General features: G+C 46.9%; 1 protein-coding gene across 1 annotated transcript; it reads left to right on the top strand.

The window, feature by feature from the left end:
- The first annotated feature begins 3256 nt into the window (after positions 1-3256).
- LOC123453120 (kinetochore protein NDC80 homolog) lies at positions 3257-8592 on the top strand. The gene is made up of 4 exons (XM_045129886.1): positions 3257-4456; positions 6047-6293; positions 7914-8060; positions 8150-8592. Exons 1-4 carry the CDS (start codon positions 3309-3311, stop codon positions 8327-8329), a joined length of 1722 nt encoding a protein of 573 aa, XP_044985821.1. The 5' UTR covers positions 3257-3308; the 3' UTR covers positions 8330-8592.
- The last annotated feature ends 717 nt before the right edge of the window (positions 8593-9309 follow it).

The following is a 9309-nucleotide window of genomic DNA, read 5'->3' as shown; positions in this document are numbered from 1 at the left end:
CAAGTATTTATTCCTATGACCATGAGATCATATAATTCAGTGACACCGGAGGAATGCTTTGTGTGTATCAAACGTCGCAACGTAACTGGGTGACTATAAAAATGCTCTACAGGTATCTCCGAAGGTGTTAGTTGAGTTAGTATGGATCAAGACTGGGATTTGTCACTCCGTGTGACGGAGAGGTAGCTCGGGGCCCACTCGGTAATACAACATCACACACAAGCCTTGCAAGCAATGTAACTTAGTGTAAGTTGCGGGATCTTGTATTACGGAACGAGTAAAGAGACTTGCCGGTAAACGAGATTGAAATAGGTATGCGGATACTGACGATCGAATCTCGGGCAAGTAACATACCGAAGGACAAAGGGAATGACATACGGGATTATATGAATCCTTGGCACTGAGGTTCAAACGATAAGATCTTTGTAGAATATGTAGGATCCAATATGGGCATCCAGGTCCCGCTATTGGATATTGACCGAGGAGTCTCTCGGGTCATGTCTACATAGTTCTCGAACCCGCAGGGTCTGCACACTTAAGGTTCGACGTTGTTTTATGCGTATTTGAGTTATATAGTTGCTTACCGAATGTTGTTTGGAGTCCCGGATGAGATCACGGACGTCACGAGGGTTTCTGGAATAGTCCGGAAACGAAGATTGATATATAGGATGACCTCATTTGATTATCGGAAGGTTTTCGGAGTTACCGGGAATGTACCGGGAATGATGAATGGGTTCCGGGAGTTCACCGGGGGGGCAACCCACCCCGGGGAAGCCCATAGGCCTTGAGGGTGACACACCAGCCCTTAGTGGGCTGGTGGGACAGCCCAAAAGGCTCTATGTGCCAAGGAGAAGAAAATCAAGAGAGAAAGAAAAAAAAGGAGGAGGTGGGAAGGAAGGGGGACTCCCTCCCACCAAACCTAGTCCAACTCGGTTTGGGGGGGGGGGAGTCCTCCCCCTTGGACTCGGCCGACCCCCTTGGGGCTCCTTGAGCCCCAAGGCAAGGTCCCCTCCCTCCCACCTATATATACGTAGGTTTTAGGGCTGATTTGTGACGACTTTTCCACGACAGCCCGACCACATACCTCCACGGTTTTTCCTCTAGATCGCGTTTCTGCGGAGCTCGGGCGAAGCCCTGCTGAGACAAGGTCATCACCAACCTCCGGAGCGCCGTCACGCTGCCGGAGAAATCTTCTACCTCTCCGTCTCTCTTGCTGGATCAAGAAGGCCGAGATCAACGTCGAGCTGTACGTGTGCTGAACGCGGAGGTGCCGTCCGTTCGGTACTAGATCGTGGGACTCATCGCGGGATTGTTCGCGGGGCGGATCGAGGGACGTGAGGACGTTCCACTACATCAACCGCGTTCTCTAACGCTTCTGCTGTACAGTCTACGAGGGTACGTAGATCACTCATCCCCTCTCGTAGATGGACATCACCATGATAGGTCTTCGTGCGCGTAGGAAATTTTTTGTTTCCCATGCGACGTTCCCCAACAGCCAGATGCAGGAGAAGCCGAGGACGGAGGTCCTGATGATGCGTACTAGGAAGTGTCCACAACAGTGTCCGTGTGTATGGAGTTGCTGCTATGTTCTGCTACGATGTAGAAGTACTTAGTAGTTTCGAGGCCCCACTATGTCTCATAAATAATGTAGATACTGTTGTAGCACCAAGGGTGCCTTTGGCCTCACTATCATTGTAAGATATGTACCTGTCACCTTGTTCTATCAATAAAGTCAGTTCAGTTCTGTTTCAAGTTGTTGAGTGTTTCAAGAAGACATGATCTCTGGGTTAGAAACACTGGTAATCCGATTCATTGAATCGGGGTGCCACAATAGTTATTACGTTGAGTTTGCTCCCACTATTATGAATGAAAATAAGTTTGTTTATGTGGAGAGTGATAAATTTTCTATGCTTGTAGATCATGAAAAGAATGATGTATGTGATAGTTATATTGTTGAATTTCTTCATGATGCTACTGGAAATTATTATGAGGGAGGAACATATGCGTGTAGGAATTGCAATAATATCAAGTTTCCTCTCTATGTGTTCAAAGTTTTGAAGTTATGCTTGTTTTGCCTTCCTATGCTAGTTGATTCTTGCTCCTATAAATTGTTTGTTCACAAAATCCCTATGCTTGAGAGAGACCATCTTCATCCTACGCCTCCCACGGATTGAAACCTTAGGTCATCCAGTTGAGGGAAACTTGCTATTGTCATAAAAACTATGCGCTTGGAGGCCCAACACGAGTCTATAAGAAAAGGTTGTGTAGTAGACATCAAGCTTCACCGGTGGTTGCTATGGAGCTTCACCGGCGACGTCAAGATCTGCGCTGCAGCGCCCCGCGTTGCAATGAAGATTCACTCGCGCTGCAATGGAGCTTCATCGGCGGCTCGTTGCAGCGTCGCTGGAGCTAGAGTGGCACCCGCTGATCTGTAGCAACGGTCGCCGGCGGCTCGTTGCAGCGTCGCCGGCGCTGCAGTTGCACCCGCTGATCCGTAGCAACGGTCGTCGGCGGCTCGTTGCAGCGTCGCCGGAGCTGTAGTGGCACCCGCTGACCCGTAGCAACGGTCGCCGACGGCTCGTTGCAGCGTTGCCGGAGCTGCAGTGGCACCCGCTGATCCGTAGGAGCGGTCGACGGCGGCTCATTGCAACGTTACTGGAGCTGCAGTGACACCCGCTGATCCGTAGCAGCGGTCGCCGACGGCTCGTTGCAGCGTCGTCGGGTGCTAGCTGCTGGAATCAACGTGTGATAGGTTGACCGAATCAAACGGGTGGCGATCGTTGAATCCGATGGCCAGGGACCTGGCTGGCTGATCTGTAGTATAGCTGGCCAAATGGACCAGGCTAAACAGGCCGGCCGCGAACCCGCCGGCATTGCCTGCCATGGGTCATGCACGACACGACTTAAACGGGCTCGTGCGAGGCACGCGATACGCCTCGGGCTGTGCCTGGGCCTGAAGGCTGGGCACGCGGGCTTATTTAATTTTTTTAATATATATATATATACATAATATATGATCAATAGGTTTAAAAATAAGCCTGTAAGGCTAAAAATATACGGACCATCGTACTAATCGGACCAACATGCTGATCCGTTTAATAACTGAGTTGTGCCTGGGCCTGAAGACGCAACCCACAGGTTGACACGACACGACCCGATTAATAAACGTGCCGGCCGGGCCGGGCCTGTTTACCGCCCGTTGGGCCAGGTATATGCCTTTGGTCCCAAGTCCCAACTTCGTCCCAAAATCGAATCGCAAGCCCGCAATCTCCCGAGCAAACCCCAGAGCCCCAACTCCGGCACCGGAAATGCGGCGCGGGCGCGGCGGCGGCGGGCGGCGCCCGAGGGCGCCTCCCTCCTCGGCGTCCGTCGACCAGACCCCTATGACGGACCTGCCGTTCCACCCGCGGAACCTCGACCACGCCTTCTCCCGCCGCGACTCCGACGCCGTCAGCATCTGCAGCAGCCGCCCCTCCTCCATCCGCACGGCGGCGACCTCCCACGCCGGCGGGCCCATAACCAGCCTCTCCGACCGCGCCTCGCAGGCCGCCGCCCTCCGCGCCGTCAACGCCTACCTCGCCCCCGCCGCCATCCGCCTCCGCCCGCCCCTCCCGTCCGCCAAGGACATCGTCGCCGCTTTCCACCACCTCGCCCACCGCCTCCGCTACCCCCTCATGGCCGCCGGCTGGGAGGACGACCTCATCGCCCTCCTTCGCGCCCTCGCCTGCCCCTACAAGGTCACCAGATCCGCCCTCAAGGCCCCCGGGACCCCGCACTCCTGGCCGCCGCTCCTCTCCATCCTCTACTGGCTCACCCTTCTCTGCCGCTTCACCGACGGCCTCGACGCGTCCCCTCCCGACCCCGCCTCCAATGACCTCATGATGTACCTCACTCAGAGCTACTGCCTGTACATCTCTTGCTGTGATGAGGCCGCCGACTCCCTCGACGAGGACTACCACTCCAAGGCCCGCGCCCAAATCGATGAAAAGCGAAGAGACATGCAGGAACTGGAGAAGGAGCTTCAGGATGTCGAGGCGGAGCGGAACAAGCAACTGTCGGCGCCCTCTCGCCTCAAGGCGATGGAGGAGAAGAAGGATGCATTTACTGCCGACGTTCAGAAGTTTGAGGCGGTGGTGGAGAGCTGGTCCACCAAGATCAAGGAGAAGGAAGAGGCTTTGCTGGAGAAGGAGAAGGAGCTTGAGGCCAAGGTGTTGAATTGCCAGCAGATCATGGCCGAGAATGAGGAGCTGGTGAAACAGGTGGAGGTGCAGGTGGTCAATGTGAGGGACGTCAATAGGATGGCTAGGGAGATGCAAGCGGTGGAAAATGATATTGCCAAGTTGGAGAATATGAATGCCGCACTGGAGGAGAAGGGGTGGGAACTCGAAGCTGCGCTGGTCAGTAAGCTTGAGGAGATCGAGGGCCTTGCCGAGCTGTGCAACCAGTCCCTCAGAAAGTATGAATTCCCCCAAAGAACTTTGATCTCCTGATTCTTTGATTTTTTTTCTCCATATTTGTGTTTCTTTCACCAATGGTTCGATTGTTATTTAAGCACCTTAAAACTGATGTTAACTAAGTAATCATGCCTCTCTTATTTGATATGTAGAAATGTACTGTAGTACTTAAACAAGCATCTGTCTATTCTAATTCTGACATGGTGCTTCAAACCTCAATATGTTTGGTCTTCTTAAGCTCCATAGTTCAAATAGTAGTTCATTCGGAAAATCAACTAATTTTGTTCATGCCCAAGCGCTTCAATTTCTCAATGTCAGAAATTTATTTTTAAGATATTTTGCTTTCTTAAGGATATGCGGTCACGCAGTTTACAAGATTGTGCTTTAGCTTGCGACAGTACTCTCCTGACTGTGCAATTAGTCTTCCGTCTTTCTAGGTTACCTTTTACCTTGATGTTTGTCAGTCTTAAATTGTATTGCTGCTTGGTTCTTTACGGTTTAGAGTACACTCTGCTGGTCTGGTATATGTTCAATTATATATGTCAGGAGAAGGCCTGATTCTTTTATGGATGATGGTTGAGATGTCAGGTTAAAACAAGTGAACTGCAATAGTTATACTGTCAGCCACTTGTTATTGATATCTGCGCATACATATATTTCTGAATGAGACAATAAATAAGCACGTGCACAAGGCAGACCTCTAGTAGGTAAATGAGCTGAGTAGAGACGGTTCAATGTTGCAGTCTTACACATCAAAAAGTGCAGGAAAGTTGTAGGACGTCGTTTTTTATTCTTGCCCTTGATTCACCCTCTGTTCCTTATTCCTTTATTTAGTTCTGCTGTTGAACATGGTATCATGTTGCAAATCGATGACTTCATATGTGAAAGCAGTTCGAACTGTGCTATGAAGCCATGTGTGTACTCTTTGGTATTCTTTAGGAATCTGATAAGTACCGAATGTTTGATACGAGCACATGGCAACTCCGAACGTTTTCGACGGCAAGTTTAGTGATGCGAGGATGGCACCTTTAGTTGCCAAGCATGGCGACTTTCGTGCTTCAGTTTATTTTTTGACAGAAAATTGCCGTGCTTGCCAACTAACTTGCCTTGCCATTGAAAACGTTCGGAGTTGTGCTCGTACCTGACGTTGGTACTTATCATTTTTTTTAAATCTTTCTTTTGGGTGACACACGTTTATGCATACATACTTGGAATTCATGCACACTGCTCCTCTATTGCTACCATATAATATATCTCATGCCTATACATACATATTTAGGAAGAGCTTCTAATATGTTCTGCATCATTATATTCTTCATAATTGAGAAAAATAGAAATGAACATTATGCTACCATTTTTAATTAAAAAAACATCGCCCAGATGGATTTTGTGTAACGCGGTATTCTTAAGTATTGTCCCTCAGTGCTCAGTTAGTGGCAGACTGAAGCAAACAAAGATCAAGATATCAGAAAAGATATCATCTTATTGTGGTTCCCTATCTGTTGTTTATTCTGACTTCTGTTTTGTCAATTTATATGCAGAGCAGTAGAGCTTGTTTCCTTACAGTCAAACACTTCTGTGCCATTTTGCAGGTTGAAACCCAGGATTGATTTCCAGTACGAGGTAAATTCAAAAGGATCCTCCCCGGCTGAGATCCTTGGTACCACCTACAAAACCGCCCTGAAGCCCGCACTCAATGCTCTTCTTAGTGAGACTAACATGCTAGTTACCTCAAAGCATGGTGAGTCAGTTGATCTACAAAAGAAGTTGCAAGGAATTGTTAACATGTTGGAGGAGAAAAGGAATCATGTTTCTGTTCTACAGGCTAAACATAACGAGGTTAGTCAGCTTATACTGTATTTGATATATCATAGAATGAAAAAATAAAACAGAGGCATCAACTCCGTTTAACCCGTAGTATGTTCATGATTGACTTATAAAAACTCATGCATCAAAGTGGAAATTCTTTCTATATATCTTTTAGTGAAACCTGTTCACAATCCTGGCAATATGGAGGTTCTGTACCATGAGTTGATCATGGTAGCCCAGTAGTCTGAAAATGTTTACTCTGTTTCTCATTGCAGTGTAGAAAATAGTTGGCTTGTTATTTATGTGCTGTGCATCATGCAAAAAGTACTCATACTGAACTCTTTTTGTTATGGAAAGTCTCAAGTCAACACTGGCCAATGGCTTACTTCCTTGTCCTATACTCCCTGGCCATGTTTTGACTTCTGACATGGTCTCTAGTGTGCAATTTTGGCCGTTAGTTTTCATATGAATAGGTTAGCAGAGTCATAAGATTATAATTTTAATGAATATTTTCATGGCAAACCTAATCGCTGTTTTCACTCTGCCAATCCAAATTATAAACATCACTTGTCAAAGTTAGAGACGCGTTACATACATTCCCAAATAGAGATACTAAGTCACAGTAGTTACAAAGTTCCATTGACCTGCATTTATAAGGTTTGTTTTATTTCTCATCTGCTGCAACTGCTACTGTTTGAGAACCAGTGTTCTGAGGGTACATACAATAGGGTGATGTCAGTCTTCTCTTGGTAATGGCACTGCCGTGTAGGATAATTGCTGAGTTGTAAGAGAGAGAAGTGAAAAGAGTGGTGTACCTTTACTTAACTAAGAGATGTTCTCTTAGCGCTTAAGATAAGACATTTTTATTGATTGAGTCAGATGCTACATCTTGGTCTTATATTTAATTATCACCACAAAAATATAGGGGCATGCAAATATTACTAGCTAGAAATAACATAAGGAGATAATCCATTGTCTAACATGTTCACGTTATCATCTTAAATGACATGGAAGCTTAAGAGAAGGCTGCCTTGTCAACCACTGTGCATGCCCTTTAAGGAAGGCATCACCTATGAACTAGCCAAGCCCTCCTGCCTATTTGGCAATTAGGCCCTTCTGAAAAGTGTCTAGGGTCTTGGTGAACACTGAACATAATGTAATGAATGATGTTCATGTGTAACCTGTTACAAGTGGTATGCTATGCATCTTCACATGATCTTATTTGTGCTGCATAAACTGGTTAAGATGCCTAGCTTGTGTTAAACTCACACAATTAAGCTCTGCTCAGAATATGGATATTTCCCTGTTCCTGTGGGAAATAAAATGATTCCTGTAAAATTCTATCTTTCCAAAGAGTCCCTTTAGTTTGAAGAGAGTGGACTTTGTGCAACCAGTTGCCGCTACACCCCATTATTCAAAAAACTTCTTTTGGAGTTTCCAAAAATTGTAAACGGTTCCTGGAGTTGATGCCTACTTTTCTTTTCATGCAATTGTTCTGATTAGTTCATTTAAGAATTGATCCCTATTTTGCATTCTTGTCTCGTACTACAACAAAATCACAATGTCCGAGCTTCTGGATGATTGATGCAAAGCACTGAAGCCAGTTACACTTTATATGGTTGCTGTTTACATTTTAGTTTCTGATCCCAGATGACTGCTCAGATGGACTCACTGGATCGTGAAATCCAAAGCCATGTTTCACGCTGCGCAACCGATGCTAGAAAAATGAAAGACAAGTTTGAGGAAAAAGAACATCACCTGAACACCGTCGAGAAGGAGGCAGAGGTCTTTTTAAAGGTAAAACCGTCTTATAGACTCTCTCTGCTCCTGTAGCATGACTCACGATCCACTATCAGATAACTTACATCAATGTTGTGATTCGGCAGAACTCCGAGGAGGGTCTCCAAGCTGCGTTGAGGGAGACCGACGAAGAAACCCAGATGTGCGCCAGGGAGCTGCTCAAGCTCATCGATTCCATCTCGGAGTACAAGGAGTTTGTGGAGCTGTTGATTGCCGAGATAGTTGAAGAGCTCCACGAAAGCGCCGAAAACATGGCTTCGCTGTGATCCAAGACTCTGGTGTGAGGTCACAGGTTTGAAGCGAGTTGTATTTGGTGCTGCTGCTGTAGAGTTTGTCCGTACGCGAATAGGTACCTTATTGGATTGTTTAACGTCGTCTTCGTTGTAGTGTGATAGTTTGAGGGCTTGATTGGAGTTGTAGTCGTGCGCAGGTGAGATGAGTTTGGTGTGCGTGTTTCTTGCTGCATTGGCCAGATGAACATGCAGAGTACTCCCTTCATTCCCAAATATACAAGTCCTTTTAGAGTTTCCATTAGGGGACTACATACCGAACAAAAGCATGTTTATATACATCCGTATATAGATTTTCAATGAAATCTCTAAAAAAAATTATATTTAAGAACGAAAGGAGTAGTACTTATTTGTAAATACCTAAGCACCTAGTATGTGTAAAGAGGACCGGCGATAGAGAGGACGGGCTTGCCTGCTCCTGGAACGTGTGCCAATGAGACAACACCGTGTCCATGTATGAAATCACCGCGCCCACATATGAAATCAATGTGATCGTATGGAGAAAAGAATGATACGGCGACGGGGATGTGGTATGTGTCGTTAGGGCGTCCACCGTTGGAGATGCCATTAAAACGTGATGCAACCTGACAGTCTGTAAAACATCCTTTTTTTTGTAACTGATATGCAAATGTGACGCCGGACGTCCACCGCTCCCCCTCTTTACTAGGCCCTTGAAAAAAAACATATCCCTTGCGGCGCCGCACAAGCTCCAGAGCTCAGTTGCTCAAAAAAAAAAAGCTCCAGATCTCGGAGCTATGGCGATGGCGGAGGCGGAACAACTAGATGAATTTGAGTTCCTACCAGATCCCCTTGATAGTGATAGGTATGTTCCATGCCGTCGCTTCATCCTTTTTAGTTGGGCGCGCTGTAAGTAGCAGATCAGTTTATTGACATGCTCTTTTTTTTCATAGATTTCCCCTGCCAGATCTTACCGGCGGCCTCAATGATGGACACAA

Source organism: Hordeum vulgare, chromosome 5H (genome assembly GCF_904849725.1).
Source record: "Hordeum vulgare subsp. vulgare chromosome 5H, MorexV3_pseudomolecules_assembly, whole genome shotgun sequence".
Taxonomy (NCBI): Eukaryota; Viridiplantae; Streptophyta; class Magnoliopsida; order Poales; family Poaceae; genus Hordeum; species Hordeum vulgare.
This window is presented reverse-complemented; position numbering and strand designations above follow the sequence as displayed.